Source organism: Magnolia sinica, chromosome 10, assembly GCF_029962835.1.
Source record: "Magnolia sinica isolate HGM2019 chromosome 10, MsV1, whole genome shotgun sequence".
Taxonomy (NCBI): Eukaryota; Viridiplantae; Streptophyta; class Magnoliopsida; order Magnoliales; family Magnoliaceae; genus Magnolia; species Magnolia sinica.
In genome coordinates, this window is record NC_080582.1 from 14,464,485 (window position 1) to 14,487,033 (window position 22,549).

A 22,549-nucleotide genomic window follows, 5' to 3' on the forward strand; every position below is an offset into this window, starting at 1 on the left:
TCCGAAGCATCATGCAGTTCCATGTATGTGCGAAAACACTTGATGTGTTCAATTGGTTCGGTTTTACCAGTGAAAAGTGTTATTTGTGGAAGACGAAACCTTTCTGGCAATCGAGTTTGCATCACTTCGTCAATGAATGGGGATGCTTTTGTGTCAAACAGGGTTTGATGTGCATCCCGGCCCTGTTTCATATCTGCAATCTCTTCCCGCACTTCTTTCTTGAAGTCCTAAAGGTCAGCTTTCCATGGCTCGTCACTTTTTGCTATACCCTCAACCGGAGGCCGACTGCATCTCCTCCGATCTATCTCATATCGGAGATCAGTGGGATGCAGCACGGCAGTAGCGAAATGAGCGGGTGCTGGCTTGGACGAGCCATGGGGCTGACTCGATTGTGGAGGGATCGCGGAACGATGGGCTAAGGGTCAGCAACTTGTTGCGGAACGTTCATCGCCTGACCCTGATGAAGCTACTGCATTTGCTGATGGTGCATCTACTCCAACATTTGTTTCATAATATTTATTCGGCTCTGAGCTCCTTGACTTCCCGATCCAACCGTCCATTGTCTCGGTTCCGCTGAGTATTAGTTGCCACGGAAGTGGCTAGGCGAGGTGCGGAACTTTGGCGGTTGTCGGGTTGATTCTGCACCCCTTGGGCTCCACTCGTACTCGGTTGTCCAGTAATAGCGGTTTCATTCGGTCTTCAGGGCCCGTTCTTCTAGTTCTCGCCATTAAAACGTGTTTACAGCTCCTCGGGTAGAATGTAGAAGACGACTTTTTGTATCGATCCCACAGACGGCGCCAAACTGTTGATGCAAAAATCTGGTGCACCCTCTTTAGACCTTCGAGTACCTACATAGGAAGAAGACAAAGGAGACCCTGGCTAAAGCAGGGGACCCTCTGATACTAAAGTCAGGCTAGGAATCTTGGTCTTATAGTATTGAGGGGTTCTGAGAGAGAATTTTTTGCGTACCTTTAATCCTGGAGAGCCCTTGTTTTATAGGAATGAGAGGTACCGGCGTGAGGGGATTCTCTTCCTGATCTTTTGGTGATTTGATTCACTTGTAATTCGTTTATGGATATTTCCCGATCCCGAGATTTTCGGGGTCGGGAATCCTTCTACAAAATATTCGGGACGGTGTTTAAGATTACACCGTCTCTCCTTTGTTTGGCTCGGCCTCAACAAACACTGTAGTCTCAGTTGGCTTACAAGGATTGGGCTTTTTGCCTACTGTCGAACAGAACAACGTCGGTTTAGAACCAACGTCCTTCCCTGATCCGATAGCCGACACTGTAACCGTCCTTGCTTAGGTCGGTTTTAAGGTCGGTCATGTGGCTTTTAGCTTTTAGGACCTTGATCAGCCCCTTTAGACGTTGCTGCCTCTTTAGCCGAGTCAACTTTATGCGTTTTATATCAGGCCCATAGCTCTTGACTCTACTCTCGGTCAGGATACATTCCCCACAATTCCGAGCTAAGTCTCTCCTTTAGGCCTTATAATGTCTCGGTTCTACCTGTTGCCTCAGATTCCGGGCAGTGTCAGTAGAGTTGGTCCATTCCATAACCGAGTCTATGGAATCCTCATATTTTTCCCCAACATAGCTCATGCTCTAAAATGATCTGTCCGAATGTCTTAACCGTGTTGATACAACACATATATTAGAGTGGGCCTACGGAACCAGTTAGTATCTAATCCACGTACCGGTCTACCACTGAGCCGTGGGCACGGATTGCGAAAACCTTTGGTACGCAAGGATGGTGGGTGGGACCCACCACTACGTGCATCCGTTTTGAGTGATCATTTCATTACATTTGACTAAAAATTTGGAGGATTAAAAACTCGAGCGGGTACCCCCAGGTGGAAAATTGGGGAAAGCTCTCATGCGACGCACTTGAGTTTTAAATCCTTCTTATATCATACGTATAGGAGGCCATCATGTCACTTCTCTAGATACGGATTCGAGGTCTCCTTTCGGGAAGAAAGTGACCGGATAAATCCGGTGTCAATCTTCAAATCTCGTATTATAATAAATGAGCGGCCTTTGTCAACATCCACAACTCTGGGTCAATTATTACTGCATTCCTAGACTGAGTCCACCTTGTAAATGGTACTCATTGAATCAAGGCAGGAAAGTTTGCAAATGCAACAAGGTAAGACCAGCATGGATCTATCGAGATATAATGACGTGGTAAATAAGCCAGTGTCTATGGTGTGGTTCTCCGTCATAGGAACATCAAAAGTGTGGTAGCATTCATTAGTAGAGCTTACCGTCGCTTGCGTTAAAGAAAAGAAGATGCAAGCAAGTCGAAGATATTCAACCATCCTCAGTACGTTATACGAAACTGGCTTCCAGAGGATAGCACGGAGGTCTTAATTGCATTAAATAAAGAGCTCGTAAAGCGGATGGACGCAGTGGATTTCTCACAAACATAGCTGTGTGTCCCTCCAGCGTCCTTGCGCAAGAACTTTCTGCCAGAGGCTTTCGCTGGAAATCCGCATCCCTGAGCCGCGGAACAGAGTCGGTCTAAGACTCCTCTAATAATCTGACTTTAAAATGGCCGCGTCTGGCATACCTTTATGATCGAAGATGTGCTGAAAACGTAGGAAAATATCCAATCAGGGAGTGTGAATTTTATTTGGTAGCAGGTAGGCGTGGTTGAAGGCGGATTGCTGTTTAAGGCGTTTATCGGATTTTCCATATCATATTAACCGATATCGGATTGCACACTGAGTTACTCAATTAATTCTTATCATATTGAGTAAACTCAGTTGGGCCCGCCTTGAATATATATGGTATATCCACACTGTCCATCTGTTTTTCCATCTGATTTAAGGGGTTGAGCTTAAAATTGAAGCATATCCAAAGATCAAGCGGATCATACCACTGAAGACAGTGGGGATAATGATTTCCACAGTTGAAACATATCTAGGCCCACATTGATGTTTATTTGTCATCCAACCTGTTCACAGGATCATAAGTAAATGGAAGAAAGGAAAAAACAAATATAAGCTTTATCTAAAGCTTATGTGGGCCCCAAGAATTTTTCAACGTAGACGTTCAAATCAACTGTTTACTGTGGTGTGGTCCATTTGAACATTATATATACCTCGTTTTGAGCTCAGGCCTTAAAATTATATGGTATAATGGATGGACAGAGCAGATAAAATACATAAATCATGGTGGACCTCAGACATTTCTATGCAATCTGCTTCCATTTTAAGCATAAGTCTAAAATTGAGAGAGATACAAGGCACTAGTAAGCCATACGATGGAGATTGAACATCCACGGTTAAAAACTTCACTGCCGCGATTGAGATTTGTTCTTACCATTCATCCACCACATAAACATCCAGGTCCAATTGAGCCTTTTCACTTATTTCAATTTTGGGCTTATCACTTTTGACGATCTAAAAACAGATGAACAGAGTAAAACCAATACATCACAGTGGGCCCCACAAATCCCATGTGGATTAATTTACATCTAGGCAGAGGGAGGACGAAATTGCTTCTCATCATGACCTAACTAGAGACAGATGGTCCTGTCGGGGCTCCATGGCCCACCCTGATGTACGTGTTTTATTCATATAAAGCACCAATTTTGGCATATCATTTTAAGGCATTAGCGGGAAAAAGAGGCAGATTTAATGCTCAATGGACCACACCACACGTGGGGATTGAAAGCTTACCACCCAAAACGATCAAGTTGATATTTATGTTTTTCCTTCGTACAGGACTATGTGACCTTATTAAACAGATTCGATGGCAAATAAATATAATAGTAGGTCTTAGGAAGTTTTCAACCGTAGGAATTCAATCCTTACGGATTCCTGTGGTATGGTCCACTTGAGCTTTAAATCTGCCTCCTTTTGAGGTTTATGCCCTAAATTGATTAAAAATGGATGGATGGCGTGGGTAAAGCATATACATTATTGTGGGTCCCACCAATCCCCTGACTGGACCTTCCCTCTCTAGGTAGGTCCTGGTGGGGTGGTACCCAATCCACGCCCTATCCTATGCGTGGCCAGATTTATTTCAACCACTGGAATTCATAAATGACCAAAGTACCCAATCTTAAAAGTAAACTAGTGTGGCGACCGTACTTTTGCATACACAAGTTACAGTTCTAAAAAGCGGGTCCCATGATCTGGTAATCTAGGCCATGGATCTGGGCTTTCTCACCATGTATTTTCCTTTGGCTTTTTTGGTTTTTTATTTTTTTGGCCCAAATATGAATAGTTAGGAAGAGAAACAAAACAGTGGTATCTGGTATCTGGATCTTGAATTCGTAGAGAGTACTGTTATGGGAAGATCCGAGCCCGTAATGGATCCCAGGGTAAGTATCAGATTCAATCGAGCACGTGAATGTCCGAGGCAATGCCCGTCCAACGTGATTCACGATTTGTGTGTCATCGAAGAAGCTATAAGGGTGCTCCAACTCTGAGGCTACGGATCGGAGTGACTTAACGCCGTGTGAGGGGAGGACAGGAGTCACATTCCGATTGGATATGCTAGGCTATCCATCTACTGTTTGACAGAAAACGAGCAATCCAACTACTAACATCAATTGTAGAAAATCCAACTTGACAAGACAGATCCAACACCCCGCCTCGGACCTCAAAAAGAAGGCTGTCGGAGCACTTGCTAGAGGCCGGGTCCGTTAGCTCAGGTCAGAGCTCGGCTTAGACTAAGAAAGCGTTCTTGTTTAACAAGTTTATGGCGAAGGCTGGTCGGCGTCTAGTTAACCAAAGGATCCGAGCCAAGGCTAGATATTAGGACGAGCGCACCGTCTGCCAGACTCGGAAACTACCATAAGCGGACGTGACCGGATATTTCGCTCGCAGATACGCATGACACACCACACAATCCTTGAATTGCGTACAATATCCTCACGATTCGCAGATCCCCCTGATTGAGCGAATCGTGCCGATATCCAAGGACCCAGACCGTCCAACAGTCAGGCATAAATACATTGAGACCCCATTGCTATAGGTACGCAAGATCTGACACTCTCCATGACTCTCCACTTGGACCTGGATTCCCTTGACCTGATTTAGGCATCGGAGGGTCCCCCAGCTTAGCTAGGGTCACCTTTGCCTGTTTTCATTGTGCAGGATCAAGACGTTAAAGTGGTCCAAGGTTTAGGAGACCGAGGGGAGTGCGGTCTAGATTTTGACCTCAACATTTTTGGCGCCGTCTGTGGGAAGCTGATACGAAAGGTTAGGTTCCTATTTTCAAATACGATGACAAGAGGAAAAAAGAAAGTGGTAGCTGTGGAACCAGAACCAAATGATTAAACTCGTTCTTCATCACATCTCCATGCCGAATCGGCCCTGGGGCCTTCCCAGTGTTCTCGCAACAAAGCGAGTAGATATCGAGCCATGCAGAACGAAATACAGGCCCTACGCGACGAGATGAACAGGATGAAGCAGCAGCAAGTGCCACAATCACACCCGACTCAGGAAAACCTTGTTCCCGAGCCGGTCGGTCTGGCTGTGGAAGCTCATTTCGCGCTGAGGAGTATAAGGCTCGAAGCACCCCAGCACCCCCAGGCGCCGGTCTAGGGTCAGAATCCTCCTCTAGCCTAAGTCAGGGTCTCGGCTCGGAACACTGCCACTCGAGCTCCGACTAATGCCTCCGCCACCTCAGCCTTGACACCAATGGATCTCCGTCATCATTTAGAACGGAAAAGGGAAAGGAAGACTCCAGAAATAGAAAATGGCCCAGAGATAGTCGCTGAGAACAAAGATCAATGGGAAGCACGGTTCGCGGAACTCAACGACAAGTTCTTAACCCTGGAAAGGAAGCAGCAGTTGTCGACAATTCCTGTAATAGTTCAGGCAATGATGGAAGAGACCAAACCTCCTTTCACCTCCACCATCATGGATGAAGTAAGGCCGCAGAGGTTTCAAATACCTCCCGTCATCCAATATTCTGGGTCCGGTGACCCATCCGAATATGTAGAAGCTTATTGTTCGTGGATGCAAATCCAGACAACAACGGATGCAATGATGTGTAGGGGATTTTCTATCACCCTTACAGGATCCGCTCAGAGTTAGTATCGTCAGCTCAAACCCAATTCCATCGGTTCCTTTGCAGAATTGAGTCGACTATTCCTTACCCAATTCACAAGTGATAAGAAAAGTCGGAAACCCAATACTCACCTGCTCACCATCAAGCAAGGGCCAAAAGAGTCGCTGAAGGACTACATTGCTCGCGTCAACGAGGAAGCATTGCAGGTAGAATACTACAATGACAAAATGACGCTCAATGCAGTGTTCAGTGGTCTGAAAGAGGGAAGGTTCACTTTCTCCATTGGAAAGAACCCGCCAAAGACATTGGCGGAATTTGTTGCGAGAGCTCAGAAATACAATAATGCCGAGGAGTTTACCAACGCCCGCAAAAGTGTGCAGGTAACCAACTCGACTGGTAAAGGGAAGAGGCCTAGGAATGAAGAATCTTAGCTGACCGGCAAAGGGTCAGATGACCGCGCCCCTAGTGATTGTTGATCGAGCCGAAGACCGGAAGGAAAATTCTGTTCCTACACCCCCCTCAATACGTCTGCTGAATAGATCCTATTAGATATCCGAGTATAAAAACTTTTGAATTGGCTTGTCTATATGAAGGCTGACTCGAAACATCGAGATGAGCGAAAGTTCTACCACTTCAATCAGGACCATGGCCATAACACGAATGATTATGTGGATCTCAAGGATGAGATCAAGTCCCTTATCCACAAGGGACATCTGTGTCAATACGCTAAAAGAGAGAGAGCCGCTCGGAAGGAAGAACGGGAGCAAGAGCGACCAAAAAACCCCACGAAAGAGCCAGCTGAAATCCGCACCATTTTCGGAGGATTGGCAGGTGGGGGAGATTCGAACAGTGCCCCGAAGACCTACTCTCGGAAGTACGATTCGGAACGTTACATCCATTTAAGCGAGCGGCCTAGCAAAGAACTCCGGATCAATCCATGCAGTCTAACCTTTACGGAAGATGATGCGCGTGAGATCCAGCATCCGCACGACGATGCCCTGGTGATCACAATGACCATAGCAAATCACAAGGTATATCGCATCCTGGTTGACACCGGAAGTTTAGCCGATGTGATCTATTCCGAAGCTTTCGAAGGAATGAGGGTTCCACGATCGCACCTCCGACCCATGAAGACCCCCCTGCACGGCTTTGCCGGAGAGAGAGTGATCTCCGAACAAGCCATCTCCCTCCCAGTGACTGCGGGAGAAGGGCAACACCAAGTCACCATTATGGTAGACTTTCTTGTTGTCAATGTGCCATCGGTGCACAACATCATTCTGGGTAGACCCTCCCTCAATGCAATGAGGGCAGTTGTCTCTACTTATCACCTGAAGATGAAGTTCCAGCCGAGGGCGGAATAGGCTACCTCCGAGGCGACCAGCGCGAGGCTCGGAGGTGTTACGCGATCGTGGTTAGAAAAGGAGCTGTCAAGCAAGCACTCACTATCAATGTCCTAGAACCCCGAGGACCCGCAGGGAACTCGTCTGTAGAAGACCTAGAGAAAGTACGCCTTGACGAAGCCAAGCCGAGCAAAACTATTTAGCTCGGATCATCATTAAGTTCCAAGCAACGGTCTGAAATGCTTACTTTTTACAACATCAGGACGTCTTCGCATGGTCGCATGCAGATATGCCAGGGATTTCCCCTAATGTTTTGGTCCATGAGCTGAACGTGGACCCAGAACACAAATCGGTAAAACATAAGAGGAAGCCTTTCGATGCCGAACACTACGAGGCCATTGCCGACGAGGTCTCTATCCTACTTGATGCTGGTTTCGTAGAGGAGGTATATTACCCTGACTGGCTTGTAAATGTGGTGCTTGTTAGAAAATCCAATGGGAAGTGGCGAGTCTGTGTAGACTACTCGGATCTGAACAAGGCATGTCCCAAGGATAATTTTCCGTTGCCTTGGATCGATCAACTGGTGGACAATACAGTTGGTCACGAGTTACTCTCTTTCCTGGACGCCCATTTCAAATTCAACCAGATCGCGATGCATCTCCCAGACAGGCAGAAGACTACCTTTGTCACGGACAAGGGACTCTATTGTTACGGAGTCATGCCATTTGGCCTGAAAAATGCTGGGGCTACGTATCAGAGGTTGGTAAATCAAATGTTCGCCAAACAGATCAGACGCACTATGGAAGTATACATCGACGACATGCTGGTGAAGAGCATCAAAACATCCGACCACTTAACAAATCTCGAGGAGACATTCAATGTCCTCCGAGAATACTAAATGAAACTCAACCCTGCAAAATGCGTCTTCAGAGTTGAATCAGGAAAGTTCCTCGGGTTCCAGGTCAGCCAGAGAGGCATCGAAGCAAACCTTGACAAGATCAAGGCGATCCTTGACGTGAGTTCACCTCGGACCGTTAAGGAAATACAATGCTTTACGGGAAGAGTCGCCACGCTCGGACGTTTCATATCCAGAGCGACAGATAAATGTCTCCCCTTCTTCCAACAATTAAAGGGTCATAAGAAGGCAAAGTGGACATCAGAGTGCGAACAAGCCTTCCAGCAGCTGAAGCAGTATCTGGGCTCGCCCCCTCTGCTATCCAAGCCTAAAGAAGGCGAGCCCCTGTTCATGTACCTCGCGGTCTCGGCCTCGGTAGTCAGCTCGGCCCTGATCAGAGAGGTCGGAGGCAAGCAACACCCCATATATTACGTAAGCAAAGCAATGGTACCTGCAGAAATAAGATATTCGCCCCTGGAGAAGCTAGCACTCAACCTCGTTGTTTCAGCCCGAAGGTTATGCCCGTACTTCCAAGCTCATTCCATTGCTATACTAATCGACTCTCCTCTGAGACAAGTTCTCCAGAGACCCGAGGTCTCAGGTCGAATGACCAAGTGGGCCATTGAGCTTAGTGAGTTCGACATCCAATTTCGTCTAAGGATAACAATCAAGGGCCAAGCTGTGGCGGACTTCAATGCCCAGTTCACCACTCCAAGTGCCGAGGAGATCAGCATCGAAGTCAAGATGACTCCGCCTATCCCCCTGGGTGACCAAAAGGCGGTGTTAGACCCGGGATGGATTCTCTATGTGGACGGGTCGTCCAATACTAAAGGAGTTGGAGCCGGAATCGTCCTGCTCCCACCTGATTCGACGTACATCCAATATGCGATCAGACTCGGGTTCAGGGCCTAGAACAATGAGGCAGAATATGAGCTTTACTAGCCAGACTCAGATTGGCGGCGAGTCTGGGTGTTCAGTCTCTCCAACTTCGATGCGACTCGCAGCTGGTGGTAAACCACATTTCCACCGAGTATGAAGCCAAAGAGATAAGGATGATTGCTTATCTCGACGAGGTGAGGAAATTGATTGAAAGATTTTGGAGTTGCACTATCCAACAAATCCCAAGAGCGAAAAACTCATGGGCCGACGCCCTAGCGAGGCTCGCCTCGAATGAAGAAGGGAAGATCTCGCGATTCATCCCCTTTGAATACATAGAACATCCAAGCATCTGCCAAGTAGAGAGAGTCAATCCAATGCACGTTACTCCGAGCTGGATGGATTCGATCTTCAAGTACCTCACATCTGGTGAAACCCCCTCGGATAAATTGGAGGCAAGACGACTGAGAGTTAGAGCGGCTCGATATATCATCTTGGACGACATCCTATATAAGAAAAGGCACTTCTATCCTTACCTCAGGTGCCTCTGACCCGATGAAGCCGATTACATAATTCAGGAGATCCACTGAGTATGAAGCCAAAGAGATAAGGATGATCGCTTATCTCGACGAGGTGAGGAAATTGATCAAAAGATTTTGGAGTTGTACTATCCAACAAATCCCAAGAGCAGAAAACTCATGGGCCGACGCCCTAGCGAGGCTCGCCTCGGCCACAGAAGGGAAGATCCCGCGATTCATCCTCGTTGAATACATAGAACATCCAAGCATCTGCCAAGTAGAGAGAGTCAATCCAGTGCACGTTACTCCAAGCTGGATGGATCCGATCTTCAAGTACCTCACATCCGGCGAAACCCCCTCGGATAAATTGGAGGCAAGACGACTGAGAGTCAGAGCGGCTCGATATATCAACTTGGATGGCATCCTATATAAGAAAGGGCACTCCCAGCCTTACCTCAGGTGCCTCTGACCCAACGAAGCCGATTACGTAATTCGGGAGATCCACGAAGGAATTTACGAAAACCATTCCGGTAGCCGAGCCCTGGCCCTGAAGATACTTCATCAAGGGTACTTCTGGCCGACCCTCAAGCAGGACTCGAAGGACTATGTGTGAAAATGCGACAATGCCAATGTTATGCAATTGTGCCGAGGCAAACAGCGGAGGAAATAGCTCCCATGAGCGGTCCTTGGCCATTCGCTCAGTGAGGGATCGATATCATCGGCCCCCTACCTATAGGGAAAGGGCAAGTCAAGTTCGCCATCGTTGCAATTGATTATTTCACCAAGTGGGCTGAGGCCGAGCCTGTTGTGAAGATCACTGAACAGAAAGTGATCGACTTTGTCTAAAAAAACATTATCTGCCAGTTTGGAATTTCGCGCACAATCGTATCAGACAATGGTCGACAGTTCGACAACGACAAGTTCCGCAACATGTGTCAAGGGCTCGACATCATGAACGCATATTCTTCGCCTCAGCACTCGCAATCCAATGGGCAGGTGGAAGCGGTCAACAAGGTCATCAAACACCATCTCAAAATAAAATTGAAAAAAGCGAAGGGCAATTGGGCCGAGGAGCTTCCGTTCATCCTTTGGGCCTACAGGACCACAACTCAATCCTCAACTGGAGAAACTCCATTCTCGCCTTCCTATGGCTCAGAAGCAATAGTGCCGATAGAAATTGGCCTTCCAACTGCTCGTGTAAAGAATTGCCAAGAGGGCCAGAATTCCAAACAGATCACAGCTAACCTAGATCTACTTGAGGAAGTTAGAGACATCTCAAGGCTCCGAATCGTAGCTCGACATCAATAGGTGGCGTGCTTCTACAATTCTAAAGTCAAGGTCAGGTGGTTCCGCCTAGGGGACTTAGTGTTGAGGGTCAAATATTACATATTAGACTTCAGTTATCGCCATGGTACTGTTTAACGGCTCACTTTAATTGTGTTTGTGATGCAAGTTGTATTTACGAGCTTGGACTGAAACAGGGTGCGTAAAGCATGGATTTAACGCTCTGATGACACTAAAGGCAAGGGACAGACCCCAGGAGACCAAGATCGATGGATTTACACACCAGAGATCCGAGAAAATCAAGAAACTGAAGCTCAAGTGGCCTGAAATTGGTTCAGAATGCAAGATTACAGGGTTCAAATCATCTGTTCAGCTCGAAACTTCATATATGGCCTGAGGACCATAAATTAACTGTACACGTCAAAATTTAGCCCTTGGATTAGTGTGTAAGTGACCCAATGGATAAGATCAGACAATAACCATTAGGAAAGTATCTTAGACATCCTTGGGGGATCTGGACCCAAACTGAACTGATGGAAAGAGCACGAAAAATAGTGGATATTTGCCAAATTTCACTTCTTTTGGATGGTGCAGCAGGGAGGAACAAACGACGGACGTTTCTAGAAGGTAGAGTGGCAATTCTGTAAATATAACGAACTCCATATGCATACACGTAAGTGAGAAGAGGCTTGCTTCAACGATGGGTAGTGACTCATCACATGTGAATTGTGTGGCCCACCTAGTGTTCAGATCTACTTCATACTTTGACTTATGAGCTTACACATTACTAAGAAGAGGATGAACGGAGTAGATCTCCGAGAATGCCATCAGAAGTGGGCCCCACCTATTTTTTGTACAAAACATCCAAATAGTGTCAAAAACGTTCAGTGACTGACGTGCTTGCGATTGGGTTTTGACAGTGGGCCCCATCCATCATCCTTTTTCATGATCTGGACCGTCCAATGTGTCCTAAAGGGGGGGCTTGACCCTCTCCTAGGTGGAGGAATTGCAGAAGATAGCGTGATTTGGATTTTAACCATTCAAACGGAGGATAGACGGCAGAGGGGAAAATCCATAGGCCACACTGAATCCAATCCAAAACCGTTCACTCTTGACTGGTTTTTCGAGGGTATTTCAATGGACGGCGCTGATTCTTCAAAAAAAATGGCATGTGGGTCCCACAGTAACGCAGAATCAGAGTTTCCGCCTCTGTTACGCAAGCAACGGACTTCGGAAAGACCCGGACACTGCTGACTCCAGTGGACTCTTATGTTATCTCAAGGACGATCGGATTGATGATCCAGACCGTTCAACCTCTTGAGAAATGGGCTTTCAACCCCACAATGAAGTTAGATTACTTAGATGAGAGGATCTCTCCTCTCAATCTTGATCCAAACACGGCTGCAGAACAGAGTGTGCGGTTTGGCGTGCGCAAAGGAGTTTCTAAAAAGGCCTTGCTGGGTAAACTTACGCACATAAACCACCTCTTATGCGGAAACTCTCCACCGACTTTGCTGGCTCTTATAAAAGAAAGATGAGGGAGAGAAAGAAGGGGATCAAATCGGGGAATTAGTTGCTGAGAAGTAGGACGTCAGAGAGAGTTTGTTTGAATTTTTATTTGTTTAATTACTATTTTTTTATATGATTATTTTTGAGAGATTTAATCCCATCATGTTGGGCTAAACCTCTTAGCTAGAGCTAAGAGGTGAAGCTTGTAGCGTGATGGGGGGACCTTTTGCTTGTGTTTATTTTGGCTGAATTGAACTTGATACTAGTTTGATTATGGAAATGCTTTTAGTTTTTAATGGTCTGTTGTGACTAAAATTACAATGGGTCTGCGATAACTTTGAGCATGTTCTTTGACTTATTTTGATTATGACGTCAGGAAGCCCTGTTGTTCACCATCGTCTCCTGGACATGGTCGGATGACAGAACCCTTTCTAACCTTCATACATCAATGATTGGTTGCCAATTAGTTTAATTCTATTGTTTGCTTTGTCTCCTGGGCATGGTTTGGTGATGGAATCCATTTTAATTCATATACCTTTCATCTCTTGAAAACTATGTCAAAGGAAGTTCAGTCTTGATTTTTATGGTTACACCCTTCAACTGGATGAAGATAGACTCTAAGTCCAGATGAGTTTTTGATGCAGGCATAAGATCTCCCTGATCTCTACAAGTGGATCCTCTGAATCCCTAGTTTCCTACCTTTGAATTCTACATATTTTAGTTTACTATTTCATCATTATTCCTCAAATCCACCTGATTTAGATTTCATCTTTTTCTAGTTCTAGTTCTAGTTATTTTCAGATTATGTACAAGGTTCAGTCCCTTGGGATTCGACCTCGGTCTTACCGAGTTTATTACTACATCACAACCCTATACTTGGGGAGTGAACACTTAGTCCTTTGCCGGGTCTTCCAGAACACCGCTGAGTTGGGAGCTGGAGCACTCGAGCCTAACTGGGAAGGGTCGTATCAAGTGGTCCAAGGTTCGGGAGATCGAGTGGTCTGATCAACTAAATCAGGCTCCTACCACTTAGAAGACCTTGAGGGCCGCCAGCTCCCTCACCCCTGAAACGCCGAACACCTGAAGATCTACTATCCCTGATGTATTGGCCTTTAAGGCCCCTAACAAGTGTGCGCCTCTGAGCAACTAGCCTTTAAGGCTTTTAATGAAATTCATGTCTAGTCTTCTACACACACGGGTTTATCTACTAAGTAAAAGTTGTCTCTCATATGCAGAGGCGAACTAAACGAACCGATCCCTTAGAGAAGGGGTCAGAGTGTAATCTCTCAAAAACTCGACATGGGATTTCCTCCAAGTCAGGGGAAAAGCCAGAAGACGACCCGGCTCCCCAACCGAGGAGTCGGCTCGTCACTCGACTAACAGACAGTGGAGGTTTCTCCCCAATCGTGGGATGAGCCGACCCCTCAGGGGTTCGAACTCAACTATAATCAAGCAAGGAAGGCTTAAAAGGTCTACTAAACGACATTGGAGGGAGCTGACCCATCAAAGGGTTGGCTCGGCCATGCCTTGAAATAAATCAACGCGTCAACGAATCAGTTCGACAATCAACAATCAACATCGAACATCCAAAAATTTACTAATTAACATGAGAGAAATCATCATCTAGGGGCCCTTTCCAAAGGATCAAAAAATATTATCCATTCAAAAAAAACTATATCATAAAGAGACTACTAAAAATTATGTGGACGGAGGCACTTGGGAATCGGGGGCTCGATCCGGGCGGACGCCTTCAGCGGGCCTCTCCACAGCATCGTCAGATAACAAAGGCTCAAGGTTAAGGTCCGGATACAAATCCTGGACTGCTTCAATGCAAGCATCAAAGCCACAGTTGTAAAACTTAGTGGCTTCGGCGTCCCTTTCCTTTGAAGCCTTGAAAGCATCTATCGCATCGACCACCGCCCCCAGCCAAGGAGGCCTCGTCCTCGACAACCACGCGTTCATCTGCTGCCGCGGCCTTAGTTCGCTCCACAACCACGCCCAACCAAGTGTTCTCTTTGGCCAACAAGTCCGCGTGAACCCTGGCACGGGTCAGCTCGACAAATGCAACATCGCACCGAGCTTTGAAATCATTCGCCATCTCATGCAGTAGTAACTCTCTGGCCTTGAGATCGATCACGACCCCCTGCAGCCGAAGCTTCCTAACCTTCCCGTCCTCAAGCCGCCAACACAGCTCGCCCCGCTTAGATGGCAAGAAAGCGGCTTCATCCTGCAAGGCTCCCACTTCGGTCTTGAGGGCCTCCACCTCGGCCTCTCTCTTCTCCAACTCTCGCGCTCTCTCCCGAGCCGAAAGGAGCTTCGGGACAGACTGAATAAAAACTAGAGAATGAGCACTCAGAAGCAGTGAAGTATAAAAAGACAAGAAAAGTTGACAAAAGTACCGTGTAAAATACGGAAGTCATGTCATTTAAGGAGTTGTTCGACTTGCCAAGAAGGCGAGCTATGTCCTCCTCTGGAGCATGTTTTGCAGCCCAAGGCGTTAAGCAAGATAAGTGGTAGCCCGACTCAAACCTCCCGCCGCTCGTCCCCACCTGGGCCGAGCCCACTGCTTCCCCAGCCCTGATCCAGCTGCTTGCCGAGGTTTGAGCCTCGGCCCCTAAATCATTCCTAGCTTCGGGAGGAGAAGGCATATCATCAGCCACCCTGATGGCCTCCTCCCATTTGGAGGAAGAGGGTACGACAATGCAGGGCTTGGGGGTTGTGGGAGGAGCCTCCGCCGTGGGGGGAACGGCGGTAGGTGGAAGGGAAGAAGTTATGGTTGCTGCTGAGGAAGGAGTTATGGTTGGTAGAGTCGGAACAATGATTGCAGAAACCCGAGACTCGGTAGGCACCACGACTGGAGCCGCAGCAACCGGAACTAGACCAGAATGGCCCTCTTCGCGAGGGGCAGTCTGCCTTGTCCGAACAATGGTCTTTGTCTGAGACTCAGCCCTCAGCATCTCCTCCGCCGTTGGAGCAGCTTTCCTCCTCCGAGAACCAGACGCCTTGGTCATGCCTGCATAAGAAATAACGGATCAGCAACCAAACGAATAAGTTTGATCTCACCAAAGGTAGTGTGAGAGCAACTTACTGAAGGATGTGGGGAGAGGCTGGGACTTGCAAAGCCTAGACCAGTGAAGATTGGCCGCGGTGATCAGGTCTGTCTAGGAGCGAAATTCCCCGATCGCGCCCTAGCCTTAGCGATGCGGTTCTTTTGAGCCGAGTCGAGGAGTGGCGTGCCCTTTGAAAAATCTACAAGGATAAAGAAATCTCTATTTTGACTGAAGTAGAAGGATATTTTAAAAAAAAAAAAGGGGAAAGAAAAAGGATTAAAGTCCGACCTGGTGTTGAAAATCGGGTGGGAACCCAAGTCGTCAGAGCCCCCAACTCCGACACTAGCACCTCCCACTTGCCCACAGCCCAGAACCATTCATTCTTTCTATCCTTGTTGGAAGACGGAAGGTTCATCACCAACCCCGACCCTTTGTTGCCGCGGGTCGCGAAGTAGTACCATGGTTCTTGGCTGTCGTGCTTAACCAGGTACAGGCTCATCAACTCCTCTAGTGTCAACTCCGAATTCCTGACTTGGTGCCAGATGATGAAGGAAGTGATTAACACCCTCTAAGCATTGGGGTTGAATTGTCCCGGGGCAAGTCTGAGGTAAGCTGTTATGGTTCAGACGAAAGGATGTAGAGGGAGTCAAAGCCCACATTGCAGTGCGCAGAGAAAGATTGCAACTTCCCCCTCAGTGGGGCCGCCAGCGGTGTCGAGGGGCCCAGGGGCCCTTATTTGAACAGAGTTCGGGATCTTAAACTCTGAACGGATCATCCCATTTGAGACTCCGACAACACGAAGCCTCCAGGGACTACCTCCGAGGCTCGCCCACTCATAGGCATTTCAGTGGCCTCGGTAGTGGTAGTCTAGGGGGCTCGGGTGGCTTTCTTTTTGCCAGCCCGTTGAGTCCGAGCCCCTGCCTCCTTCTGTCTTCGAGGCGGAGGAAATAAGGGTACAACTTCAAAGAGGCCTTCAGAGGCCCCTCCCCCAACGTCAGAGCTCTCCGGCTCGGAGTCATCACCATAATCTCGAGCAGTTTCAAGATTGAACGACATTAGGAAGAGAAGTAAAAGGAGCAATGAGAGAGACTCACCGGAAATCGCCGCTGCCGGAAATGCTTGGTCGGTTGGAATTTCGTGTCGGAAACTTCAAGTCGACCAGAATCGCCTTCGCCGAAAATCGCCTCCTCTGGCACGTTCGAATTTTGAACCCAAGAGAGGAAAGAAGGTCCGAAAGAAGTTTATATAAGCTACAGAGAATCTCTGCATTAATGGCAAGGAATGATGGCCGTAGCCGAATTGATTCCCAAGCGCACGTGGCTACCTACCGTTGGATCAGCCTCTTCCAGATAGTACGGTCCTGACATTAAATAGTGCGCTCCAATATATGAAGCGACACCCGAGCAGGTGGAGCTGACACATGGATGCTTCCTCGAGCATACGTGGTGACTTATCATAGGCTCAGCAATTATTCGAAATCGTAACCATTGTCACGCGTCCGCTAGACAACGGCCCACAGGCACGAAATTCGGAGGATACGACGCTTCGAATTTGAAAATCATAATCATATTGGCATGGGTTGGCGATCCTCTATGTAATTACTCTCCGAGTCCGCAGTCGACCTCGAAGAGTAGGGGGCTTCTGTTATGGGAAGATCTGAGCCCCTAATAGATCTCAGGGTAAGTATCAGATTCAATCGAGCGCATGAATGTCCGAGGCAATGCCCGTCCGACGCGATTCGCGATTTGTACATCACCGAAGAAGCTATAAGGGTGCTCCTACTCCGAGGCTACGGGTCGGAGTGACTTAACGCCGTCTGAGGGGAGGACAGGAGTCACACTCCGATTGGATATACTAGGTTGTCCATCTACTGTTTGACGAAAAATGAGCAATCCGACTTGACAAGACAGATCCAACACCCCACCTCGGACCTCAAAAAGAAGGTTGTCGGAGCACTTGCGAGAGGCCGGGTCTGTTAGCTCAGGTCGGAGCTCGGCTCAGACTAAGAAAGCGTTCCTGTTTAACAAGTTTATGGCGAAGGCTGGTTGGCGTCTAGTCAACCAAAGGATCCGAGCCGAGGCCAGATATTAGGACAGGCGCACCGTCTGCCAGACTCGGAAACTACCATAAGCGGACGTGACCAGGTATTTCGCCCGCAGATACGCATGACACACCACACAATCCTTGGATTGCGTACGATATCCTCACGATCCGCAGTTCCCCTTGATTGAGCGAATCGTGCCGATATCCATGGACCCAGACCGTCTAATAGTCAGGTCTAAATACATTGAGACCCCATTGCTATGGGTACGCAAGATCTGACACTCTCCATGACTCTCCACTTAGACTCGGATTCCCTTGACCTGATTTAGGCATCGGAGGGTCCCCCGGCTTAGCCAGGGTCACCTTTGCCTGTTTTCATTGTGAAGGATCAAGACGTTGAAGTGGTCCAAGGTTCGGGAGACCGAGGGGAGTGCGGTCCAGATTTTGACCTCAACAAGTACTATTGGAGCGAATTACAAACCAACGGTCTGGCTTACCGGATCTTGACCCCCAATTCTCAAAATTATAAGGTGCTTCGAAATCATAAGCAAGACAAGTTTGGTCTCATTGGACGTTTCAATATGATGATTGGACGTATTTTGTATCTCTACTCGTTCTTGACCGTTGTTTCAAGACTTGTTGACTCAAACTGAGTCATCGGGTCTTACTCTTAAGTCAAAATCAGGGGTAACTCAGTAAAGGACCGACTCAACTAGTTAGGTCTGAGAGCTGAGTGGAGATTTCCCTTCCATGACACGCTCACCACTCATCCTATTTGAGGGAAGCGGATTGGCTGGTGTACCACACACCACTGACCTGAATGGTGTGCAAATTGGAACGCCTTGGTGGAAAGGATATCAAAGTTATGTGGCCCCACAATGATATGTTTATTCTATTCACACCGTCCATCCATTTGGCTAGATCATTTTAGAGCATGAAAAATGAGTCATATCTAAAGATCAAGGTAACCACACCACAAATAGAAGTTGGGACAATGATTCACATCGTTAAAGCATTTGTAAGGCACACCATGATGTTTATTTTTCATCAAATCGGTTCTTAAGGTAGCATAGACGTGGATAAAGGTAAAAAAGGCAAAAAAAAGACAAAAAAAAAAATCTCATATTGATCCAATACTTCTGTGACCCATGAAGGTTTCAATGGTAGACGTTCAATCTCTCACTGCTTTCTGCAATGTGGTCCACTTGATCTTTGGAATTTATCTTAATTTTAGGCTCAAGACTTGCAACAATCTCGCCAAATGGATGGACAGTTTGAATATAACACATACCTCATGATCAGGCCCACAGAACTTGGTGATGTCGGTGGTGTGTGGTACACCAGCCAATCCGCTTCCCTAGTTGAGGTAACTTGGTTAAGTTGATCGAATCACCCCTGTTTTCATTGCTGAATCACAGTGTCAAAAGGGATCTATTGTAATCAGGTCTGAGTCAACTCGGACAAGTCGCACAGTGCTTATACTAGACTTGAAACCTTGATCTACAGTTCCTAACTTTCATGCTATTAAATCAGATGGTTGGGATCATCAGCTCAGTTCGATCTTTGCATCATGACCAGTCAATAATGACTGAGGAACAAATACAGATTTTACATTTCTATCTCAAGTGTTACTTAAAGCTCTGGGAATGATGGGACGACAGCATTTTTCTTTGTTATTTCTCAAGCATTTCATTACATGAGCTGCACCCATACAAGCACATCTAACAGTAGATTTCCGGCCATACAATGAATGGCAAACAAGTGTTGATAAACATAGCAAACTTTACATCATCACCATTGAAATATCTGTCATCATTCATGTCGATGATCTCAATCATATCACGATTTTGCTACTTCATGGCAATAACAGAAACTCAACAATTGCATGAAGCTTGAGTGTGGTGAGCAATGCAAGGCATATCTGTTCTTTCTCAGAGCTGGTTCTTTTGTGGCAATGGTGCTAAACTGGCCCGCTCCTATTTCCCTCCCTTGTTTTTTCTAACATAGCCGGCCTTCTTCATCTTCTTGAGAGACTCGAACAGAGACAACTTCTCCTGGTTGTTAGATGCCGAAAAGATTCATAAGCCGTTGAAACTGTATCTTCCTTAGCACTCCCCGCACTGGCAGTTGTATTCAATTCCATCTTCTCTCGTCCTGCCTTCATCTTCTCTTTCAACTTCTCATCGCTGTTAAATGCCTTTGCAAAAGGATTCACCAGCTGCTGAAACTAGACCTGACTCGCTCGCTTCTGTTGCATTTCCATACCTGCCATCTTAGCCTTCTCTTTTGATTTCTCTCGTTTTGAGAATTGAGGGGCAGGAAAGGAAAAGATGGTTCTGATGCTCTATGTTTTCAGCTACATGTAAGTAACCAAGTGTTTTATTCCCAATGGATGCATTAGAAGCTGAAGATGGACATGTCTACTGCCCTTGAAAATCTTTCCTGTAAGAAAATGCATCACATTATTACATAACATAACAATAGCAGGAGTTGGCTTGCAAACAAAATCGTAATTTTCCAAAAACAAAGAACAGAAACAAGATCGAAGAGAATTAGAAACATCAAGCTCCACAATCAACAAATATTGATCAAGTAACATTAAACATACTAGTAGATATAGCACATACAATGCATGTAGAGCAAGGTATTCAGAAATGGTAACAGCCGGCTGTACGACAGATACCATGCAGGCCATGCTGCTTTGTAATGGTCAAAGAATGTATCAGCCCCATATCAGTCCTTTAAAGGTCCTTTTTACAGGTTGGGCATTACAGCCCCATATCATGTAATGGTAAAGAGAGAGTGCAGGGGTAATAAATAGAGGGACTGGTGTGTAAGAAAAGTGGGAATCGGTGGAGGGTCAGTTTTAAAATAGTAATAGTTCAAACCGTGCAAGACCTCCAGGTTGGATCCACTTTAAATAGCTCACCATAAACATCTATTTCTTGAATTTTGTGTCGTTAATTGTTTTTATTTCAACTGTTCATTCAACATCCACCAAATAGAAATCAAATCAATGCAATCCTCTGTTTAAGAGATTCAAATGGGCCCACGATTTGTATGGTTTATAGTTCATTACATGCCACTTGCACAAATTTATTAATGCCCATGCATCAACTATCATACTTTGCTAGATTATCAAAGCTTTTCTCATTGTAAAGAGAAAGGAAGCATCTTCTAGCAGCCAAATAGGTTCCCCAAATTACCTGCATGCCCATCGTTTAGTCCAAAAGCCTTTTCATGTCCTTGAGTAACACAATTTTTTAGCCTCTCAGAAACTAAATGCTGGAAATTTTGCCCCTGTTTACTCCCGTTATATATAATAGATATGAGCAGTGTTTCCAGCGTCAGTATCAATGCATATATCACAGCCTTGGGATATTGAAACATATCAGGCATTGCATGGGAATTATCACTTGTGTCGCGTAATGTATTGTTGTCTTTAGGAAACATCGGAATATTGGTCAAAATTTTCAATGAAACTTCCAGAGATATTATAATAGGCATCAATACATGCTTAGAACTCAAAAGATCATAAAAAACCAGTACTACACATCCCAAGTTCCTTTGTATAGGGTCCTAAATTCTGCACTGAAAGTGATGCGACTATATTCAAAATCAGTTCGTATAAAATAAATCATAAAAGACATGTATGAAAACACAATCAATACATTCAAAAGCCAAATTTGTCATTCATTATACAGTGCATAATTTAAAATATATATTTTTTAAATTATATTTATAATTTAAAAAATAATAAATTTTTTGAAGTAAATAAATGAGTGCAACTGATGTTAAGATCAGCACTCACAAGTACATAAGTAACATTTGGTCAATGTATTTTTTTTTCAAACAATTTATTTATTTATTTTACACACCCATGCACTCATACCACAATGGGTACTCGAACCCATGACCTCATGTTGAAACTCTTATGAATCCATCACCGAGGCATGAGTAATTTATTTATTTATTATTTATTGATTATTTTTAATTAAATTTTTTTTTGAAATTTCCAAAAAGTTCCGTCAATCTGTAAATCAACATTTAAGCACTCTCACATGATTTTTCTACACTCTAATTGCAAGTTAAATGGGTTCCTATTTTCTCCAAATTCAAAAATCGATGCCTCGATGGTCAAAATCTATGATTGAAAGTGCGAAACATGCAAAATCATGAATTACTAACTTAATTCCACAACTTCCAACAAATTTAAACAAGAGAAAACAATTTAAATTAGCAAAAACTCACCAAATGCTCCCCAATCTTGATTTCAACACCCAAATTCCCTTTTCACTCCAAACAAATGAAAAGAATTGGTCGAGATCCCTTTAGCAATCGCAGTCATTGTTTGAAGTATCCCCAATATTATCGAAATATCCCCAATATTATCTGTATCTCTAGCTCGACGATACTAATAACACTGGTAGCGATACCAATAACAATGGTGGTATCAGGAATTCCAGGTATTGGCAATGTATCGTTGAGTATCGCCAATGTATCGATATCACCAATATTTTCAATTGAATAAATTCCAGGAATCATATCGCCACTGTATGGATGATATTTCGATAATATTGGCAATGTATCGATATCATAAAAAATCTATTTATTAAAAATTTCCATATTAATTTTTTTATGGGCGCATGGTTTTATGTAGTGTTCAATTTGTAGACAATAATATCAATAACAATGCAATATTATTGTTATCACAACATAGGCAATATCAAGACCATAATCTTTCGTTTCATTTCCAGTTGTCATTGATTTCATGGCAAAATACCGTGTTGTTAAATTTCTGAAATATTGATGGATGTTTGGATGGAAAGTTGGATGGTTGGGTAGATAGATGGAATGGTTGGATGGATAGATGGGGATGGTTGGATTGATTCCTTGTGATCAAGGTGTTCTATAACCGTAACGGTAACCGTAACAGCCACCACCATTACCATTATGATACAAGCCGTAACAGCTGTTACAACCCCCATATCAGCCGTTATGGCTATTA

The 22,549-nt window shown here is 45.5% G+C and overlaps 1 protein-coding gene across 1 annotated transcript; it reads left to right on the forward strand.

The window, feature by feature from the left end:
• Positions 1-5,653: 5,653 nt before the first annotated feature.
• Positions 5,654-7,387, forward strand: LOC131217368 (uncharacterized). The gene is made up of 3 exons (XM_058212283.1): positions 5,654-6,047; positions 6,093-6,406; positions 6,620-7,387. The coding sequence occupies exons 1-3, from the start codon at positions 5,654-5,656 to the stop codon at positions 7,385-7,387; spliced, it is 1,476 nt and encodes a 491-aa protein (XP_058068266.1).
• Positions 7,388-22,549: the final 15,162 nt, after the last annotated feature.

Coding starts and splice junctions, on each gene's coding strand:
- LOC131217368 (XM_058212283.1), top strand. CDS start 5,654: ATGGATCTCCGTCATCATTTAGAACGGAAAAGGGAAAGGAAGACTCCA. Junction 6,048..6,092: donor CCTTACAGGATCCGCTCAGA/GTTAGTATCGTC, acceptor GTTCCTTTGCAG/AATTGAGTCGACTATTCCTT. Junction 6,407..6,619: donor ACGCCCGCAAAAGTGTGCAG/GTAACCAACTCG, acceptor GTCTATATGAAG/GCTGACTCGAAACATCGAGA.